General features: G+C 40.4%; 1 protein-coding gene across 4 annotated transcripts in view; it reads left to right on the top strand.

Annotated features, from left to right (window-relative positions):
* The window catches only part of ESRP1 (epithelial splicing regulatory protein 1), a 41,935-nt gene that overhangs the window by 16,591 nt on the left and 3,117 nt on the right, over positions 1-22,227 (top strand). Inside the window, exons 11-15 of one of the 4 annotated variants that reach the window (XM_071554155.1) lie at positions 782-1,000; positions 2,919-3,117; positions 4,940-5,108; positions 15,055-15,160; positions 16,675-19,258. In XM_071554155.1, the coding sequence (XP_071410256.1) occupies positions 782-1,000; positions 2,919-3,117; positions 4,940-5,108; positions 15,055-15,145 (678 nt within the window). In that variant the 3' untranslated portion in view covers positions 15,146-15,160; positions 16,675-19,258. Of the gene's footprint in view, positions 1-781; positions 1,001-2,918; positions 3,118-4,939; positions 5,109-15,054; positions 15,161-16,674; positions 19,259-22,227 lie in introns of those variants that run through there. The other 3 variants (XM_071554156.1, XM_071554154.1, XM_071554153.1) reach the window with 3 other exon arrangements.

Genomic DNA, 22,227 nt, shown 5'->3' with positions numbered 1-22,227 from the left:
ATTTCATTGTAACCAATAAATGATGCAGCTTTGTTTTCCCAGATATGCAGAGATTTCAGTGTCACAGTTAAAAGGTGCCACTAATGATGAGAAGGTAGAGCTGCAACTCTCACTCTTGTCATTATATTTTTCTCAAGTGCTCTCATATGTTTTTTTTGTATTATAAAACCTTCTAGTACCTGTATAGATGCAAATAAATCTTTATCTTGCTTAGAGTTCAAGAGTGGTAATTGAATATTCAGGGAACTCTTCACCAGACAGGGATTTTACTGTTATAATTATTAAGAAATCTCAAAGTGTGACTGTCAGACATACCATGATTCAGCACTGCCACCTCTTGAACAGACTATTGCATCCCAAGTCATGGCTATTTGGTAGTGAAATATGCTTCTAGTTCCTAGACTCTCCTAAAGTTTTGCAGAGGAGATATTTTTAGGTAAAAGTGCCACCATGACTCTAGATGGTAAAATGTCTTGCGATACTTTTACAATAAAAATACTGTAGAAATACAGGTTTCATGTTTAAAAGGTCTTCTGAGGGTTACATTAACTGTTCGAGTAAATTATTGAAAACAAAATTGTGTTTCAAGAAAAAAGATTTACATTAAAATGTCTGAATTCTAAGCATTGCTGTTGTGGTTTAAGCTCAGAATCTAACTCATTTCTTAAAATACTTCAGTGAAAACAATGAGTGAAAACAGATGGCATTGGGGTTATGTTCAGTCTCTGAGTTGAAGAATGAGTAAGGAGGCTTTCTGTAACCTCTCTTTTTGTTTGCACAGGTGCTGAACAGGTACTCTTCCACACCTCTCATTCCTCTTCCAACACCTCCTATTCTTCCAGTATTACCTCAACAATTTGTGCCTCCCACTAACATCAGAGACTGCATACGTTTGCGTGGTCTTCCCTATGCTGCAACTATAGAGGACATCCTGGAGTTCTTGGGAGAGTTTTCTGCAGATATTCGAACCCATGGAGTTCACATGGTACTAAACCACCAGGTTGGTGGGCGACCCATTTGTAGCCACTCTGCCAAATGCCTGTGTATGTGGATGCTCTCCTTCTGCGCATATTTACACTGGGAAGCACCTTTACGATTGGCACTGATGGTTCTAATGGGCCTCCAGCTCTCCTCTAAAGGTGTGCTGGGAGTAGATGGTTTGAACCCTGCTGTTAGCTGCTGCATTTGCTGTAGAGTGGTTTGTGTTACTGAGAGCCTTATGCTGAAAGCTAAGCCAGTCTTGGAGGGATTGGTGCTCTTGGAGCAGCAGCTGTGATCCTGCACTGTAGGAGGCTTGAACTGAAGAGTCTTGCTCAACAGCATGCGTGATTCCTCTTGTGCTGGGCAAGGAGTGCCTTTGAAACAGAAGTGTGGGCAATGTTAGTTCTCAAAGGAGTGCTTTGCCCCTGCCTTGCTGAACAATGTGCCTCTGGTATATTGGAGGACAAATATGGCTGTGGCCTTCTATGCCATGTATTTCCCATGGCATAGGTCAGAAGCTGAATCTATGGGTTTCCCGAACTGTGTTGTTGCTGTCTTTATACAGTCACAATTGAACACCAAGTTTAACAGCTCATTGGCATGTATAAACTCACATCTTTGCCACTGGTTTTGGGAAGCAGTTTCTATCAGAACTTTTTAAACAAAGGACTGTGCATTCTTGTGATCTTTATTTTTGGATTCTTGTGACTTTAGGAGGAGGAGTCAGTAGCTCCTTTGACTCTGTGGAGATGCTCTGAGTGGTTTAATTTATTAAACTGATTATTGTGGTATAAAAATGGTGGTTCTAAATTGTTTCACCTTAGTGTCGTAGAAAACTACAAAATACTTCCTCATCCCAGAGCAGAGCTTAGCTGTTGTGGGGTATGGTTTGGGCCTATAGTTATTTCAGTACTTCTCTATCTAAGGAGATTCTTGTGTCTGTGAGGACTTGACCTAGCTAAAACTGAACAACTATAATGAACAAGCAGTGCTGGGAGAGGCTAAGAAAAGATGCAGGTGTTAAAGCACAAGTAATGGTTTACAATAGCATCAGTTCTTTCCAGCAGTTCCTGGATGAAGACCTTGGTGTGTGCCCATAGTCCTGAGGGCTGTCTGCAACCCTTGCCCTGCCCAAAGCTGTCACAATTTTTTTTCCCCATATACTGCTTTTGCTTGACTACTAGATGTTTATCTTTCTGCATGCACCTGCCATTTCTGGTTTCAACCCTGTAATCATGAATGACTATACAAAGGACAGTGATAAACTCTCCAGAACAAGTACAGAAGTCAAGTTACAGCTTGCTTAAGATCTCTAGCTTTGGATACTTTAAATTGGCAGCTGCATGTCACTAAAATGACTCCTTCCAGTGGTGCATCTCACTCATTTACAGCTATGTGTTTGAAGATGCCTCTTTGATTGTTTTGTTTTCCTCTGCAAGCTTGTACCATGCCTTAGGCTAGTTAGTAGCCTAGTGAAACATCCCAGTCCATACTGGTCTTTACAAAATAATTTTTTTTTTAAAATTCACTTAACATTTGGCATTTGACTGTATCCTTGGATTTTAAAAATCACAGGTATTAAATGGGGGTTAGATCTTTCAGCTTTACATTCTCACTACATTGTTCAGAGCAGGTCTCAAAGCATCAGAGTGCCCCTGAATTAGTCTGTCCTATAGGTATTTCTTTTTAAACATATCAACATGGCTCAAGTTACACTGTAGCTTAATCAAAGCAGGTGAATAAATACAATCAAGTTATCACAAGTGGGAAAAACTTTGGGGAGGAGGACTTAAACTTGCTGCTGGGTGCTCAGGTTGACTGACTGTACTTGACTTTGGAGATGACTATACTGAAGAGACTTCTTTAAACAGTACAAATTATTGCTATCCTTCATGTGAGCTCCAGAAACATACTTTTTTTTTCTGGCTTGTTTGTAGGGACGTCCATCAGGAGATGCTTTTATTCAGATGAAGTCTGCAGATCGAGCTTTCCTGGCTGCACAGAAGTGTCATAAGAAGACCATGAAGGACAGATATGTTGAAGTCTTTCAATGTTCTGCTGAGGAGATGAACTTTGTATTAATGGGGGGCACTTTAAATCGAAATGGCTTGTCCCCACCACCATGTAAGTTACCATGTAAGTTTTGCTTAGGTCTTGTCAATACTCTACGCTGTGTGCGGGTAGGTGTTGGCGCTGCTTTGTTGACTCTGATTCTTGGAAATGGTTGTTAGACTGGGATATTAAAATGAGGTCTTTTTGTCTTAAATCATGAGCAGCTTGCAATTGTTATTTTTCCCTTTGGTTGTGAGTTATGACTGGAGAACTACTTTTACTTTTCCATTGGCAAACCTTCCCTTCCCTCCCTGAAATTTAACTTTATTGGGCTGAGTGATGATTTTGAAAAGTAGTTAGTAAGCCCTGCTTAGACCTTAAAGAATTGTTTCCCATTTAAACTGATTTGCATTTACATTTTTCATTAGAGTGAACATGTCAAGAAAAAGCCCTTCCCCTTTCACTTCTGAAACTTAACTTATGAAACCACAGGCAGTGCTCCCCTTTGAGACTTAATGAGTGTTCTGCCTTTTGAACCGACTAAGCTCTTCCTTTCCTTTTTGTTGTTTGTACAGAATTGAGGTTGTCTGTATGGGAGTAAAGTCCACATGGCTTTGGCCTCAGAATTGCAGAAACTGTATTTCCTTTTAAATTTTGCTTCTCAGAGCTACTAGGATGAACATGGACTTTGAGAAAAATGTTTGTGAGAAATGCTTTAAGAGCTCAAGGACTAACTTACTAGGCATATGTGCCACATAAATCTGAGCCTATGGGGAAAATAATACTTTGCTTCCAAGATCATGAATGGCAAGGTAGTCAAGTAGGAGCTTTCTCTGTCTCTCTATGCAAATGTGTTATTGTTGGTGGACTTTTCAAGAAATATCCTCTAAACCCTAGTCAGAGCTGCCAATATGGCAACAAACTGCATGGGAGTGGCTTCTTTAGAGTACAAGGAGACCTTCAGATAATCCTTTAGAGATTTTTTTCTTTCCTTTCAATGAAAGTATTCTGAGCGGGAATCAGAAGTATGTAGTCCTATGTGTGATGGGTCTTCCAGACAGGGGGTGGAATCTTCTGAGTTCTTAGGACAAGTTCTTGGGCAGAGTCCCAAATTTTAGAAACACTTAGGTGGCAGTGCTGTAGTTTCCAACTACAAATGCCTGTGCTCTATTCCTCAGATAAAGACTTTTGGCTCTGTCACTTCCCCATTTCACACTATCTGCTGACTGTCACTTTAAAGAGCAAAAATAAAGACTTTATCTAAAACTTTTATATGCTAACTTTTACAACACTGGGGAGGAGTAGAGGGGAGCAAAAGAACATAATGGCAAAGGAGGAGGGTGAGCTCTTATCAGTGAGAATTCATTTAGGGCCTCATATGTTGTCAGAACAATGCAAGTGCACTTCTGGGTTTTTTTAAAACCTTAGTATTAACACTTGAAGCTGCAAAGCCTTGACTCTTCTCTATCTGCTGTTGATTAATTGAAGACAGCTGTTTGAGGGATAGGGAATACCTGGATGAAAGTGCCCTCTGTCCTGGAGGAGGTTAGATATTTATCATGGAAGCTTACTTCTTACAGTGAGGAAGTCTCATACTTCTTGATTGCAGACTTCATTAAAATCTGAGCCTAGATGAGAAAAACTGGCTTCCTCTTCAGAAAAAAATCCTATTTTGAGAGCAAGAGGTAGCTTTCTGTGTATTCCTGGCTTTGCTTTTTGGTGGGGGGTAGACACAATGCTTGTAGTCAAGCTCGTGTTGGTGGCTCAGATTTGTTTTCTGCAATGTTCAAGGGAATGAGAAGCTTGTGAATGGTCTTGACATACTGCAGGCTTGTTGTGTATGTATGGTCTTCATTGGCTTTGAAATTCAGGGGTTCCTAATCTATTTTCCATTTGTTCCCTTTAGGTCTTTCACCCCCTTCCTACTCCTTTCCAGCTCCTGCTGCAGTTGTGCCAACAGAAGCTGCTCTGTATCAACCACCCATGCTCCTGAACCCACGAACACTCCAGCCCTCCACAGCCTACTTCCCTGCTGGGGCTCAGCTCTTCATGAACTACACAGCATATTACCCCAGGTAAAGCAGAGGAGAAACCAAGCAGGAACAAAGAAGTCCTTTTTTTTGCAGCAAATGCACAAAGCTCACAAAAGAACATTAGCTGCTCTGCAAAAGGCTTGTGTTACCAAGACCAGCTTGTTCGGTATCTTTTTCAGGGAAACAATTTAAGGATATCTAGGGATTTTCCAAGTTTTAGAGTATTTCAGGTAGCCATGTTTTTTTGGGTGTTAGTTTCTTTGTTGTGTGGTTTTGGGGTTTGTTGGTTTTTTGTTTGTTTTGGTGTTTTTGTTTGTTTTGTTTTTGTTTTTTTTTAAACATAGGTCTCACGTTTATGTGGGATATTTGATTCTTTTCTTTCTACCTAATATGCCTCTTAAACTTAGTTTGCATTGTTATGCCCTCGGTGGGAACTGATATGTGCATTATTCCTTCCCATGTCTATGAGGAAGCCCTTGGCCCCTCATTAGGATGGGTGGATTGGGATCTGCCCTAACAACATCTGAAATTCTGCCTGGTTTTGGTTTTTTAACAAAGCAACTTTTGACCTTTGAAAACTGTTTACTTCTACAAATAAGTGTTGCATGGAAGCATATATGTATTGAATGCATATGTAAAAGCATAGCAAGGCATATATTCTTCCTGACCTCAAACACCTTTCACAAAGGGCTTTCGGCTCTTTGGGATATATTAACTGTCTTCTACAGAACAAAAACTCTTGATACTTGGAAAGAGCCATGTTCCCTATAAGCCATAAACCATTCCTTATCTATCAGGGAATCTATTGAAGAACTCAAGTTTTGTCTCTGGAGAAGGGTCTAAATAGCTACTTAGAAACTTGTTAAGCAATATGGACTCTATCATACCTGTAAGATAACAAAAGTTTTCTTATTACTTGACACTAAACCAATATGTCTGTGAGCTGCCTGTTGCGGTTTTGTTATTAAAATGTTTTCTTCACTTAGGAATTAATTTCTATAATGCCTTCAATAACTGTCCTATGGTTATAATATGTTACCAAACTCAGCCTCGCTAATGTAATATCAAGAAAAATAAAATTCCAAACTTGCACTGGCAATATAAACCAAGTTTCTCAATAACAGTTCTATATGTCATGAAAATATAGTAGTAATAGTTTGTTATAACTTTGACATGTTTTATTTCTTAAAATAATAAACTGGCCACTGCAGGCTAAGTGTCAAGCCCTGCAGAGATCTCACCGAATGGGATCCCACATGAGTTCCATCACTGGCTGTGGGCATATATGTTGGTTACAGACTGATCAATCCCAAGTCTCTAACTATCCTTTTCACATTCTTGTATAACTGACAGGTGTGCAGTGTTCTTCTGTGCCAATTACAAGTACCTCCTTTTTAAAGAAAATATGGAAAAATTTCTGGAGTCAACTTGGCTTCTTTCTGTATTGTGAGATTTGGTGTTTGAATATTGCTTATCTATCCAGAGTAAATGTTTGATCTACAGACAGACTGCATATATTCCAGTAGATGTAGTGATCCTTTATCGGTGACATTTTGGACTATTTTTTTTCAAAAAAAATCGAGTTTTGTTGTGTTTCAGGCAAGTTCCTGTGCTTTGTAAAGGATGCAGTAAGTAATTTGGGTCCCTTTGAAGTAGCAATCAGAACAGTTCTTTTAGTTCTGAAACTTAAATCCAAAAAAATGTTATGTGCAGCAGGAAAGAATGATGTATCCTCTGGACTAAGCGGTGTGCTAAATGCCTGTACGTGGAAAAGCAGCACAGAGCTGGTGGCGAATGATCAGACAATGGTTCATAAATATAACTAGTGAATACTTATGGAAGTAAGGGAAGGTTCTTTGACCTGCTGCCAAAAGGTTCTGCCACTTGTGGTTTGTAAGGTCAAGTTGCTTTATAACAATCCAGTTCTGTTTTCCACACAGCAATCAGCCTAGATGGTGGCAGACATTGTTTTGGTCTTCAGTATCTATCAAAAATCCTGAAACTCTCAGACTCAATGCTCTTATAGCTTTTGGTGTCGAAACTCAGTGGTATAAAGAAATGGATGCCTTCTAAGCTATTAAAATAGCTTTAGTGAATTTCTAATGAAAAGGAGGGAGAGCAAGTTATTCGAGATCTGTCAGTCTTTGATATCTCTGTTCAGCTTGTAATTATATCTGGCAACATGCTCTGACAGCAAATCAGTGGTCTTGTTCTCTGTCTAGTCCCAGGCTTTTAAGAAAACAATAGGATTCATGGCAGGGAGGAGTTTCTTTATCTAATCCTGAATAAATGAGTGTACTAGGTGCTGTGTGTACACTGAAAGCAATGAATAACTGCACTGCTTGGCAATTGATAACAGATTCTATAAAACTTTTTATTGTATACAAACTTGAAAGCTACTGCTACAGGGTGTACAGTTTTACAAAGAGGAATCTTACTGTATTTATTGAGTTCTAATGCCATTTTTATCACTTTTAAGCAGTACCTTTAAAACTTCAGAAGTATCTGTCAAAGTCTATACATGTAGTAGTACGCTTATAATTTGTACCTTTTTTTTTAACAGTATTTTAAATAGTGCCGTGGAAAGAGCTTCTTATTCAGTGGGTAGTGTGCTTGTAGGACACATAGCTAAAACATGACGTGGAAGCTGAAGACTGATGTGGGTTCAAACAAACTGGATAAAATCCCTGGCAGGAAATTCATTGTGAGTTAGTGAATGCACAGAAACCACACCTGGCTCAGGAAGTCCTTGAACTGAAAATAACTGGAAAAGTGTTCTTATGTTCTGTGTCCTATGGTAAATTCTTGTGTTGTTGAACCAAGGTGTGTGGGAGAACTTGTTTGTTCTCACCTTTGTAGTACTTGTCTTGAGATACAGGCACTGCTTGAGAGTGTAGGTCTGTTCTGTTGTGTTTGTAGCTGTATTCAGTTGTACTGGTCTAATGGTGGCTAAGTTTGGATTATCTCCCTGTTGTGCCAGTGTGTATATAGTTCTCTGTATTGGAGTGGTTTGCATTAAAAGGCCTTTTTATGCAATAAAGGTACAGTTCTGACACTCGCTGCACAAGGAAATACAGGGTAATCTGTTAGTGTTTGCATCTGTCTGCTTCTGTCTCTTCCTGCTATGGATTAGGTATGTTTGTTCTCATTATACAATAATCAACTTGTAAAAGTACATACATGTTCAACATACATATAACATTAATATTTATGTATGCACGCATACAGAAGTATGTGTGTATAAAAGTGAAATGACTAAGGTTAGAAAAAACTCTCATTTGTTCTCTGTGATGGATCAGCTCCTCTATAGAGACCATAATGGAAAACAAGTGAGGCTTTCTCCTAACCTTGGTCATTGCTCAGACCATACTGAAGCACAAATAAGTTATAGGAGTTTAAAACTGGCAAAGCTGGGAACAAGTAGGCTGGATCAGAGCAATACTAGTCAGAGCTGCTGCCAGCAGCTTTATTTGCATATCTTCGTCTGGCTAACCAGCATCACTTGACAGAACTGGGTTAGGAAACAACCATATGTGTATTTAGCCTGGAAGCTTTGTCACAGATGGAGAACAGCAGCAGCCAGAAAGAAAACCTCTCATCAGCTTAGTTGTAGTCACAGCATCATAGCAACACCCAGGACCACAGCTCTTAAACTGTTGCAGTTTTTATTATTATTGCTATTATTATTGTACTAGGTATGTCAGCTCAGATTGCATGAGATCACATCTGAGTGAATGGGCTTACTGGGCACAAATGTCTACTGGCAGCTTTCAGCTGCTGTCCAGCAAATGTAGTTCACATGTTTACATTAAGTGGCAGAATCTAGGACTTTTCATTGCCTATTCTGGGACTTTTCATTGCCTATTCTGGGACTTTTCATTACCTATCCTTCCTCTTATTGAGCTGGTCTCCATCATGAATTTGTAAAAATAACATCAACTTTTTAGTTAATGGCACAAACTTGTCACTGAAATGATTGTTTGGGTGGGACACTTAATGATTCACTTTTCTAAACTGATGTACTTGCCAAGGATTAGAACAGCAGGGATGCCTTTAACTACTACTGTATTTGGTTGAGGGAGGAGCACACTAACAGGGAAGATTAATTGTTGCATGCCTCCATAGGCTTTCATTATCCCTTCGTTTGTAGGTTTTAATTAGTAAAACAGCCACGGTGTCTGAAAAGCAGCAGAAAGGTAATGCTCTGATCAATAGGCATCTGGATATCAAGATAGTGAGTTATTTAAATTAAAAACCAAAACCTCCACCTTTGGTAAGCCTGTAAAGATGTTGCTGCTGGTAGTAGCATTCAAGATTTACTCAGCCCACCATACAAAATGCCACCATGGGTTCTCCTTTGTTTGCATAATATACTGAATGACTTGATTTTCAGCCAGCAGCTCTCACTGTTGCCTTCTGACTCTTCCACTAACTACTAAAACATTTGGATTAGTATGAGGGATTAATTGGTATTGCAACATTGTGCAAGCTTGCTGCAGAGATCAGTTTGAGTGTAGTTTTTCCTTTTTGTTATTTACTACACAGTTCAGTGGTGGGAGAGAAGATCTGCCTGTTGTGCCTCAAGGCATGTGTGTCATCCATGCAGGTTGCTCTCTAAACATTTGCAGTGATCTCAGCTTATTTGGGGCACAAAGATACGCTGCTGGATGTTTCTCTATACTGGGAAGCAGTCTTCTGCAGGGTGTGATGAAAGTCCCAACACTACCCAGGGCAGACTTTTTCAGTCTTCTGTGGCAGTAAGTGTTTCTGGCTTCATTCCCACTGCTTGTTTTTGTTGTGCTACTATCAATTTCAGCAGTTGGGAAGCTGACTGCAGTAGTCAGCTGGAGTGGGCAGCAGGGTATCTGGTTAAACATGGGGAAGGCATCTCTGCTGAAGGAGTTCTTGGTGTTTTCAGGGGCAGAGTTGGGTTTATCTTGGAATAAGCCACCTTGGACTTGAAAGCTTTTTGTTTAAGTTAAAAGCCTTCCTAGTTGAGAACAGAGTCTGTGATATTTGTCCATGATTAAACAGCAGCCAAGGGGATCTAAATGTTTCTATTTGACTAACAGATGACCTGATGGTTTAATGTTGTTACTCCTGTTATTTGTCAAGTTACATGGCCTTTCTTTAAATGTGGATAAACATTTCAGTCTTAGAAAAGGAAAATTATTCTAGTTATGTAAATACTTTTGCTAATAGCACATCTTGTTAGGTTTTTTTGAATGAAGTACCATGTTAAAACTTTCAACTTTGGTAATTATGCCACAAAATTTAATAGCTTTGCTTCTCTCAGACATTTGTATGAACCACTTCTAAAAAAGCTATATAGTGAAGCTGCATTTCCCCCTGCTTTTGGGCTGCTTTCCAGCAATGAACATTATAGGCATTACACTGCAAGCTTGTGTATATGTGAACATTATACCCATGTCCCGTGCAACCCCAGGAGTAGTTGAAAATTCCTTACAGTCTCTGAAAAAAATCTTCTGTTCTCTAGATCCAGGGCTCATCTATCAAATTTCCTTGAGGTTGTTTTGAAGACTGCATGGTGATGTGGATCCTTTGGTTTTTCTGGTCCTCCTGCTTGCTTCAGTCAGAGGATCTGACTTTGGGGTGTTGCAGAGCTGCTCAGGGTCTGCTGAGCTTCCTAGACCTCACAAAGTGGGGGCTAATTTAATCTTGAAACACTAGTGGATGAGTCTGACAAGTTTTCTTTTCCTACTAGTGTTCCTCTGTGTATTACAGTGAGGGATAGGTAGTAAGACTAACCTGCAATACAGGACCTGTCTTACAGTCCTGAAATTAATAGAAACTGTCAATCAGTACCTTGATGAAAGGTTATCTTCAGTATCAGTTTTTACAAAGCAGAAAATAGTTAATACTATACAAACAAAAAACTTTTTCAGGACTACAGAGAACAAAATCATAGGAGAAACAGGGATGAAAAATGTGCGGGGAGAGAGCTGAAACCTCTAGATGGTGTCTACATGTGTATCTGTTCCTACATGCGAATAGTGCTGTGTATGCCTGTGGTTCTTTTGTTTGACCTGCAAGATACTTGGCAGAAACCTAAACACCTGCTTGGTTATGTATGCTGACTGCTCCCAACTACACCCACTTGTAAGAGAAACCACAGCTTCCTTCTGGATATTTATATCTGCTAAGCAAAAGTATCATGGAAAAATGTTAGGAAATCAGGAGAGACAGTGATCGTCAATGTTTCCACATATTTTAATGATGAATGTTTGCAATCCCTTGAAGTGTGCAAATGATGTCTGAATGCCAGTGTCAACCTTCAGAAGATGTGAAAACTTGTTCTTGCATCAAAACTGATTTCTGAAACTTAATTAAGTTTTATTTTGAGATTCTTTGGAGAATACAGCAATCTCAGAAATATTGATTGGAAAAAAAATCCAATCTGCCTGTTGATTAGATCCAAGAAGAACGGTCGATTCATAAGGAAAAGAGGTTTACATTGGGAATGGCTTCATATCACATTTGATTTCAAGAACTAGATGGATATAAAAAATTAAATTCTTGCATTGCATTATTATACAGTAGTATGCAGCTAAGAACAGCTGTAGAAATTCTGTCTGACCTAATGTAAGACATGCAAGTATTTGTTTCTGAGATTCGTTTAATTAGAGAAGATAAGCTGGAATATTTTTCTTGTTTCCCTGGACACTTTTCATTATCCATGTCCCCTATCTACTGCTTTTCCATCTGGAGACATGACACCTCTAAGTCACTTGCTGCTGTTCCTCTAGGAGGTTGTCACCACTCCGACTGGAGAACACGGAGCTGTCTGGGAGCAGTCCATATACTGTCTTCTGTCAGGGAACTGGAGCAGATAGCACCCTTAGCCTAACCTGTGGCTGAAGCTTCACCTTCATCTCCAAGGTGGAGTTATGAATTAGCAAGTGCTTAGAGCTTTGCAGTGCAGAGCCAGCAAGGCTGAATAGCTAGAGTTTTAAACAGCTGTCTGAGTTCCTTGAAATAGATGTGGACCCTGTAAAAGGAGTAAAAAAACAGAAAGAGGGGGGTCAGAACTCAGAGAAGCACTCTTGCCCCAGCAACTGCTATCCTACCAAAGCTGAGGGGAAAGCACAGGGAGGTGCAGCAGTGGGGCTAATGGCCAAGACAGTGGGAGAGCTGTTCTCTGAAAAACCCAGATAAGGCTGTCATGGCCACCACTGCAAGTTCTCATGGCCTGTCTCTCAGCAAATGCTGAGAAGACAGAGGAACTTCAGTTTAACAGCAATGCCTTCCAAAGACAAGGGCTGTAGCCTTGTTTGAAAAGGAATGCAAGATTGCCCAAGGAGTCTGTCTCATTGTTTTCTGGTGCTTTCTTGTTTTGGTGATGGGATATTTTTGTTGTTGTGCCTTGTTTTGGTTTTGGGTTTTGTTTTTTTAATGGTGACATAAGTTAACTCTGTCTTGCCTTAATAAATTAGTTTACTTCAGAAAGCTGCATCATGGTCTACTTTAGGGGCTGGACTTTTTATCCCGCCTAGTAAGAACTCTGTATAGAAAGCTGGCAAAAGTTCTCTTTCCATGGTCTTCATAAGAGTTTTAGTAGTAATGGGGTTGTCCTCATAAGGATTCTAGAAAAAATTAAGCTATTCTATGTTATAAGTTCTCTTACTGTGTTCTGCTTTCTTATCTGATGCACAAATTGCCTTTCTGACAGTTTGCATTGTCTGGCCAAAAGGATCCATGTTAATGATACTTTGGACACTTTGTATAAAGCTGTGCAGGTGTAAATAGGCTGGAGAGGTGCATCTTATTCACTACATCCAAGAGCAAAATATTTTTTAGTTAAATGTTACACATATATACATGCATGTAGCAGTATATGGGTACTTGTGGATTACATCACATTTTAGCAAAAAGGATATTTTCTGGAACTGCAAAATCAAAACGAAAGTGTTCAGTAGCTACAGTTTCATGTCAGTTTGAATAAGGCTATGAAAGACATGACAAAGAATATCAAGGATTCTAACATGTACAGTTTATGAATATTTAGGGCATAGGAAAATAATTTTTATTACACCTGAATAAATCATATTATTGTGGCATTAATATTGCTTTAAAACAAGATAAGCATGTAGCTTTGTGGCACTAACATTTAACTTCCAACAGTTGCCAATTACTACAAAAGATGCTGTGTCTAAAAAGTCCATGAAATATAAGTAAATGAAAGCAAATATTGCTTTCCTGGCAGCTGTGGAGAGTTCCTTCCTCAGGGGTATTTGGCAGATTGGTAAGGGTAACCACTGACATAGATTTGGCATCCAAAGTGGGGATGGGCCTATCTGCCATGAGTTCAAATACTTACTCTGTAGCTACATTGGAAAAAAAAAAAAGGAGGTTGGAGACAGTATGTGAGTGCAGTAAGTTCCACAGCTGAATGACAGAGACAGACTTATTTTCAGCCTCATTAATGTCATAAGGTGACCCCTGGATCCTATGTTTGAGAAGCTGAGTAGAATGTAGGTATTTTGACTGTGGTAGTATTTTTCAAAAATTAGTATAACTATAAATGTCATGGGAAAGGCATGCAGGAAACCATTTATGAGATGTGGTAAGTTTGTATGAAAATGCTATTCTACAGCTGTTTTTCTGACAATGGTCTCAGAATTGATGTAAGTTATTACAAGTGTTGTCCTTGGCGTCAGACTATCTCTGTCTAGTGAAGAATTATTGACAAGAACACCCAGGAATGCAAAACTGTGGAAATAAGCAGTTCCAATGGAAAATGGAAAAAGCAGCTCTCTTAGACATGATAGTTGTTCACTGTAGAAGCAGCAGCTGTTAAACCTCAATTAACTTCATTGGCTTTGTGGAACACCTTGGAAAGCTTTGTTTGAAGGCAAGCCACAAACGTGTGTATGTTGTGTCCAGGAATGGCTTGTCTGCTGGATTGGCTTGTCATTTGCTGTGACTAAACTATTCCCTTCCATACTGTGCTCCATGAGGACAACCCAGGGCTTTGCAAATAGTGGAAACTCTGTAAAGGCAAGACTGAAAACTGGTGAGAACATGTGCTTGGAGGCAAATGCACTTATTGGATTTAGAAGCTGCAGAAGCACTCAAGAAGATGAACTTTAACTCACAGAAATGGAATGTAGGCTAACACTGAAGGCCTCTTGAGGAGGAAGGGAAGACTCTTCCACAAGCCATCTTGGGACGGTAGCTAAACTTAGTCTTCATGAATACCATTTTAGCTAAGGATTTAAACACAGATATAAGCAAGCAAAGGGATGACTGATAATGCCCAGAAGAAACTTTCTTGTGTTATTTTCATAGCCTCGAGTTTGAAGAACAAAAGCAGAGATTGTCTGGGAACTACCTTTCTCCTGTGGTTTGGAGAGGTTACTGTAGGTCTAAGGAATAGCATGGAAATGGGTAGGTGCTTGAAGCCATGCTCAGCAGATAGAGCAAAATTATCAAAGTGGCTTTGAGCAAGAAGCATGGGCTCTTGAGGAAGAGAGTTTTTCATTTTTTTTAACTTTCATCTTAAAACTGTGGAATAAGGAGTAGCCAGTGGCATCTTTCAGTATTAGGACAACTTCAGGGGTAAGTGGTCTATGCAAACCTACCAAACAGTGAACTTGTTAACTTTCCCTTTAGTGACTGTGAGAGTGTGTGTGGCTGTGCAGGAGGCATGTTTGTCTCCAATCTCCAGGGATACTCTTGAGACCAGTCAGTTGTGACTGCCAAGTCTGGAGACAGTGGTCTTCAACAAAATACTCTGTGTACCCATGTGTTGCACTGTTAGAGGAGGCTGATTACCCCAGTGTAGTTTCTGTTGCTGAATTGCTCTTGATGCCATGGTGATGGGAGCATTATGAATGTCTAATTACGTAGCCTGAACTTTGATATCTGCCCAGGGCTTTAAAATATGTTAAGACTACGTAGCCAGCTGCTGGCTCTCTTCTGCACTAGTTTGGCTTCTGATTGCTTCTGTCTTAACTTGTGTTTGTAGTATGCAACAGAGGATGGACTTGTACACACAAATGATCCAACTAGGACAGTGTCCAAAGAATGGATTTGCATTTAAAGGCCCCAGCAGTTAGACTTCCTTAGTGAAGGTAAGGATAATAACCCCCAGAAGATCTGTTTTGGGTGTATCATAGTGTTTGCTTCAGATAACCACCATACTCAATATAATTTTCCATTTGCTGCCCTGGGAACATGGCTAGTCTTTCATATGTCCAGAGTGTCACACTGTAATGTTTAAAGCCTTGACTATTAAAGCCAAACTTTGACTACTTGAGTTGTCTTAAGCGCTGCTGCTTTCTGTGCTTCCCGGGGCTTCAAATCCATGCTACTTCAAACTTTAATACCAGTACTGAGAGAAAGCTCCTCAGAGTCAGTTTTCTCTGTGGAGCAAAGTGCAGAGATGATGTTACTTCTTGCAGCAAAGCACTAGGATGTAGTGTTGGTTAGTCAGAATGAGCAACTTTCTTAGGTGACTATAGAGTCTAATTTCTAAGCCTCATGCTGATGTAAAATTGCAGCAGTGATGTAGACTGTGTTCGTAAAATGGCAGCTACTCTCTTGCCTTTGTGAGCTTTCTGATCAAGCCCCTTGAGCCTTTCAAGCTTGGTTTACTTAATCTTCTGTATAGGAACAGTCAAAGGGTGAAGTCACCCAGAAAACATTTGTGCAGAAAAATGCAAGTTGAACTGCAAAACAGTGTATTGATGGCTGTACCAGCTGCTTTATCACATGCCATGGGCTCAGAGGAAGATAGAGAAATATATTTATGAAAAATGCCCCTGTAATCTCTAGTCTTTTAAAAACACATAATCAAAGAGGTGATAAGATTTCTTACGTCCTTTCCTTTATCCCTTTCTTCAGCTTTACCTCTAAAACAAACAGAAAAAAAAAAAGTCCTCATTTTTGTTCTTCTACTTTTGACATAAAGGTAATTTAGCCCAGGGTATAACCTACTTCTGGGCAAAATCTTTACCTCCAGCATCACTTCTCTGTCATCTGCTCCAAGTGTGCTGCTTTGGCATGTGTAAGAGCAAAAATGACCATCTCAGGTAGTTGGCTAACAAACTGACTTTTGTTCACATTGATAAAGCTAAACCCCATCCCTATAACTCAGTCTGATGCCAAAATTAGATGCTTAGTAACCTCCTGGCCTAAACTGTGCTACACTGCTTCCCATCCCACAGCTGCCTGTCTGCAGTGAGTGTTGCCAGGCAGTGACTAGGCTGGGAAGCTGATCCAACTGGAAGAACCTATGGGGGTTGTCTCTCAATCTGTTTTCAGCCACTTAATGTCTCAGCTGTGTGAGTGCCTGTGTTGGCCCAGAGATGGAGATGTAAAAGTGGCCAAAGCAGGCTCTGAGGGATAGTTGTTGATCACAAAACTTCACCTTGAAAGGTAAAAGGTCATGTGATATTGCATCAATTCTAAATACTCTCAGTGTAGCACTGTTATCTTTAATAGACAATGTCATTGAAATCCTGTCTGTATAAGGTGAAAACTAAAGCTTTTAGTTCCTCAGTAAATATTTGATATTTTGGAAATCAAGAAATTAATATTTGCTTTTATGGTGGTGTTCAGTGACCTGCACAACTCTTTCATGCAGATTCCTCCACTCTTTCTGGTGCTTTGAACAAATACAGCGAGCACAGATGGAGATTTTGATTATGGTCCCAGTTTTACCACTTCTCAAGCCACTTGTGCTCAAGAGAAAAATCACCAGAACTCTGGAAATCAGCAGGTGGATCTCTCATTGTTTTCAAGTTTAATGCACCATTTTCAGACATGCACACACAGACCACTAAGCCCTTCACTGAGAGCACATGGATCACACAAGTCCTTGAGGGTTTCTCCTTGATCAAGTATTAAGCTGCTTTGAACACAGAAATAGTTTAGCCTGAACATAAGTCTGATCTCTTCCATTCTTTGAAATAGAAGAAGAAAATCTTTTTTATCTAATTTTGCACACATTTTTTTTAATTAAAAGAGTATTTTATAACCTCTAATTGTGCATATGATATTTTAATAAAAAAATCTCGTATATTGTTGTCTAATCTGTGCAAACAAAGGCTTTGTAAACTTATATGCAGGTGTAATAATAACAGTGAAGAAATAATTGGGAATGTAAAATCTGAGGAAAAAAATGCTGTAACTTTGTAAAAATACATGTGTGGGATGTTAAATGCTTTGATTCTTATCTTGTATGCTTTTTCATATGCACTCAGGTATTTAAATTTTAAAAGGCTTACAGGAGCAGACATTTTCAAACTTTGATCACACTGCTTAGCCAGAAAATTAGAAATGTAGTTAACCTCTCTGCTGTGCTACTACTTTTATTTTTCCACTTCCTGCTGTACCCACCCTACTTGATGTTTGACAGTCTTTTATGCAAGAGAAGGAGTTGTGATGTGTAGTAAGACCCAGCACCTTGTCTGCTTTTAAGGAGGGTCAGTCAGGCACAGTAGTTTGAGCTTGGTCTCTCTGAACTAAAGCAAGTAATCCAGCACCACAACTGTTACTCTTACTAGAGAAATCAAGGGATGAATGTGCTTTTACTTAAATAATTGATACCTTTTAGCAGCCTTTAGTCTCCCTGCCTGGGCTGGACTTCAGGCTGAGCATTAGGTCACTGCATCTTTCCATGGCTATTGCACTCATCACTTTTACTGAAGAAAGAGGGAAAGAAATTGAAATAAAGAGACTTGTGAGGCTAAATGTTGCAAAGTGGATAGGTTCTGTGGCATATTCAAAATTAAACTTTGGGTATGTGTTGCTTAGGGTACTCCTATAGTAATATTTAATTCCCATGAGCTCAAATCCACAACAGTGCCTTGGTATCTTTGGAAGGAAGTAAAAACGAAACAAGGTTGGTGGGGTGAGGTGGTGAAGTAGGAAAACTCTTCTAAACAAGACAAGTGAGAGTCTCCCCTTTTCTTTCTTCCCTTATTTTTTTTCACTTCTCTTTCCTGAGTGCCACCTTCCCCCAGTCATGACAGCCATTGTAATCTAGATTTATATTTTCTCCTGGCAAAATTCATACTGTCACAGTCTGAAGCATTTGACAGAGCTTTTTTTTTTTAATCACTCTTCTGTAAGCATGAGTACATTGAACATGATTAATTGATTCAAAATATTTTTAAGTGTTATTTCCAACTTTTGTTTCTGAGAAGATGGTTTTGCCTTTTATTTTGTGCCATGACTATAAATTAATAGTTATGCATAGGGAAAATTAGCCTCTATAAGCCACGGGGGAAGTGATGGTGAAATAGTCTTCACATCTTAACTGTGCAGAAATATCACAACTGTGCAAATACAGATAGAGGGTGAGTGGATGGGAAGCAGTAGGCCAGAATAGGTTTGGAAGAATAAATCACAAACTGAGTGCAACAATAATTTAATGTTTCTGAAAAACAAAGGCATACTTGTTGGATTACACGCACAGGTCTTTAGTTTGAAATGCCCTTCAAGTGTTTTCCAAGTGTTCTATAGAGTGCTGGTAAAACTTTAGCAAAAAGTTGTGGCCATCAATTGGCACAAAAATTGCAAAAAATGTGGATCAACTGCAGAGTGAACAGAGGGAATGTGAAAACTGCTTCCAGAAGCCTGCTGAAGGCATTGGGATTTTTTAATTTGGTGAAAAGGAGGCTGAGGAGAAGTATGAGAACAGTCTATTAAAAAATATGGCTATGAAGAGAGAAGGAATGAATTCTTCCCCTTGTGAATGAGACCAAGAGAGAGGGATGGAGTTACAGATAGTGATTAAGAGATCAGAACAAACCTGCTCCCAGCAGCAGTAGTTAAATACTGGTCTGAACTGCCTGGGGAGGCTGCTCAGTCTCCACCCTGGTAATCTTTTGGGACTGGTTGGCCAAGGACTCATGAGAGATGGCACTGGTATAGCTGGTCCCACTGTCAGCACAGACATGGACATAATGTCCTCTTCAGATCCCCTCCAGCCTTGTGTTCTGTCATGATACTGATTTGTTCTTAGGATCCTGACCTTAGATGTTACAAAGTTATCTGTACATCCTAATATCTCGGATCTGAGCTGGGGACTGTGTTACTTTTTGTAAGCGCTCTCATGTTTGGGAATCTTTGGAATCTATTTATTTTCAGAACTGAATCCTTTATACTCTTTTTCAATAACTCTGTTTTAATTGATTACAACATTAAAGTTAATTTATCCTAAAGCTGAGTAAAATACTATTCTCTCACTATAATGCCTGCAGGATTTAGAAAACAAATTAGAAATTAGGTGATTTCTACAAAAGGAGGAATCATGTGCATATTCAGTTTTCTTTTTGCAAAATTAGTTGGGAAAACTCACAGCTGTGCTATCTCTGAATTATTTCCCTAACTTCAGTTAGGCAGGTTCTCAGCTGGAGGCAATTTTATTTATTTAAGCAAGAAAGCATGAGACTCCATCAGTAAAGACAGAAGTCCAGTTCCACAATGTAACTTTCTCTGAGATGAAGCATATTGATTGAACTTCAGATGTGAGTCTATTGCTTGTGTGTGTTGCATATGTAAGGAATGTGTAATATGTAGGTAATAATTAGAATTAATCTGAAAAAATATGTAAAAATATATATTGTATATTCATGAAGACTGTATTTAAAATTATTGTGTTACATGGAGAAAGTTTTTCTTTTCTTTTTCCATGTTTCCATCTATCTCTGCCCTGTTCTGCTTTTCCCAGGGTCACTTTTTTGACCTCTCTGGAACTGGGAAGGCATAGAGGAGGATTGTGCCCCTCAGAGGGGCAGAGAGGCTGGCTGGAGGGAGGGAAGGGAATGAAAGATGCAGTGAGGAGACCCAAAGCACTGAGCATCCCATGTGAGTGCCCCAGTGCTGCCCCAGAAGAGAGGACAAGGGGCAGGTCTGGTCCCTTCCCCAGCATCTCCCATCCAGCCCCTGCCCCTCTCCAGTGCATTGCTCAGGTAAGGAGCCTGGGTGTTTGCTGGCTCACCACTGCCTTAAAGCAACTGGTTATTTCAGTGTGTGCTCAGCCGAGCATGTTCAGCTCATGGATCTCCACAGACTCCTTTATTGTTGTTTTCTCATTAATCACTTGAACAGAGATGTAAACAACTGCTCTTCCCTGCATCCGTGCCTGGAAAGGGAGCCAAGTGTTCCTGTTACACTTCATTGGTCAAAGATAGGCTACTTGGCAGACAAGGCTGGGCTGACAGAGTAAGTGTGAGCAAAGTTTGCTTTCACCCACCTTCACCACCTCTGCCCCGCTCGGTTTGTGGAGCTGATGGAAGGTCATGCTGTCTAATGAAAATAAAGGGAAAAAAATTGTTTTCATGGTGTAAACGGAGCGTAATGATAAAAACTGCTCTCCTGTGATTCTTGCATGTTGTGTGGCCGTTACTTGGCAGAGTAGCTACATCTCCCCAGGGGCTGTGTAATCCTGTCCTGCTGTGGGAGCTCCTGCAACAAGGCACTTCAGTAGCAGCCCCTGAAAACCTTGCTGAAAGGACGTGTGCCCAAAGCACTGGCTACAGAATCAAGCTGGAAAACAGCAGAAAAAGCACTGTGGCTGTACTGAGAAAAGTTATTAAATACCAACCCTGCTTCTTTATTTACTGATGTGAGAAATGTGGCTGCACATGTCAGCCTGGCTGGGCTTGAGGGGGAGGACTGATTGAGTGGCCATACCTAAGCAAGGAGCCCACATGAACTCAGATAAATCATACCCTGACTGGCTCTGACTGCCTATGAGATTCTCAAACATGGAAATACCGTACACAAACTTTGGAGGTTTTTTCAACTTTATCACTTCACCTAATGAAAGATATCACCTCTACCACAAGATATGCCCCCATTCATACTCTGGGGCCATGATGTCATAGTATGAGAGCAATCTCATTTGAAAATCCCTCTTGCCATCTATGCTTGCATTCAGCCCTTTGCCACTACACACCATGCTAGGACCTGAGAGTTCAAGTGCACCCATAGGCATAGAGAAATAATAGAGATCTTTACTGTAATAGTTTGCTATTACTAAGCACAGTTTGGAGGTGGATCAACAGTGGTGGCTGCACACCCAAGGGAGCTCCACTGTAGAGCCAGGGACGAGCAGGGAGTTGAAGCAGCACCACCAGGAACACTGGGCTGTCACTAGAGCATCACAGGATCCCTGGCAATGAAATAGCCTGAAAACACCCAGGTAAAATATAGGGAGGCCAACTGGAGGTATGATGCTCTGCTCTCACTCTAATGATAGCATTAGCACAAGGAATTGTCCCACACAATCAAGGCTTCCTGTGATGAATGAGTGGGGGACAGAAGCTTGTCCCATGCAGTCTCATTGAATCACAGAGGAGAAATCAAATGCAGGAGTTGTGTGGACCTCAAAGACTACAAGCCTTGCCTCCCTCAGCAATCAATGACTAATCTTGTGGTGATTTGTGAGCCTGACTCGTGATAAAAGAACAGTCCTGGGCTCACCACACGAATGGAGCCTGGAAATGTTAAGTCTTTCTGTGAATTACAGCTGGAGTTTGAGGGATTTGGGCAGGGGCTGAGGCTGTATCACCTCTGCTGCAATCAGATCCCTCGTGGGGAGGGAGGGGGGTGGGAGGAGGGGGGGGCGGTGTTCTCTCTCACATGGTCCCAGTCACATTTAAGTGCACTTAGCAGTGAGAGCCCACCATAACAGCATAGGAATGAAATGAGAATGTAAAGAAATGAGTGCAGAGAAAATTAAAGATGGCCTACATCAATCAGCAAGCCTGGTTTGCTTTTTAGAGAGCTGTTACATGTTGGTGCCTGCAGAATCTATCCATCACTGTATGAAGAAGCATCAGCATCAGAATGGGATTTTGTGTTTGCTCTGAGATCTCTAACATCAAACCCTATGTCTTGTGTCCATCCATCCAAGTGGGCAGTTGCATGGGATATTGCAATCCAGAGGCTGCTGGCTCTATCTATGCTGTCTGTGTGTCCCTTGACCTGCTCCTCTGGCTGCCAGTAAAAAAAAGGATCACCCATGGCTCTGCTTGGCTTCCAGGCTCAGCCCCTACATCAGTGCTAGCGAGAGGTTTCAGAGGAAGGTGTCTGTGCTGTAAGCTCCCCAGAAGTCTCAGCTTTTGCCAGCAGCAGCAGCATCTGGCCTGTGCTTACCACATGAAAAGGCATAACAGTGCTTCAC

Source organism: Pithys albifrons, chromosome 4, assembly GCF_047495875.1.
Source record: "Pithys albifrons albifrons isolate INPA30051 chromosome 4, PitAlb_v1, whole genome shotgun sequence".
Lineage (NCBI taxonomy): Eukaryota > Metazoa > Chordata > Aves > Passeriformes > Thamnophilidae > Pithys > Pithys albifrons.
This window is presented reverse-complemented; position numbering and strand designations above follow the sequence as displayed.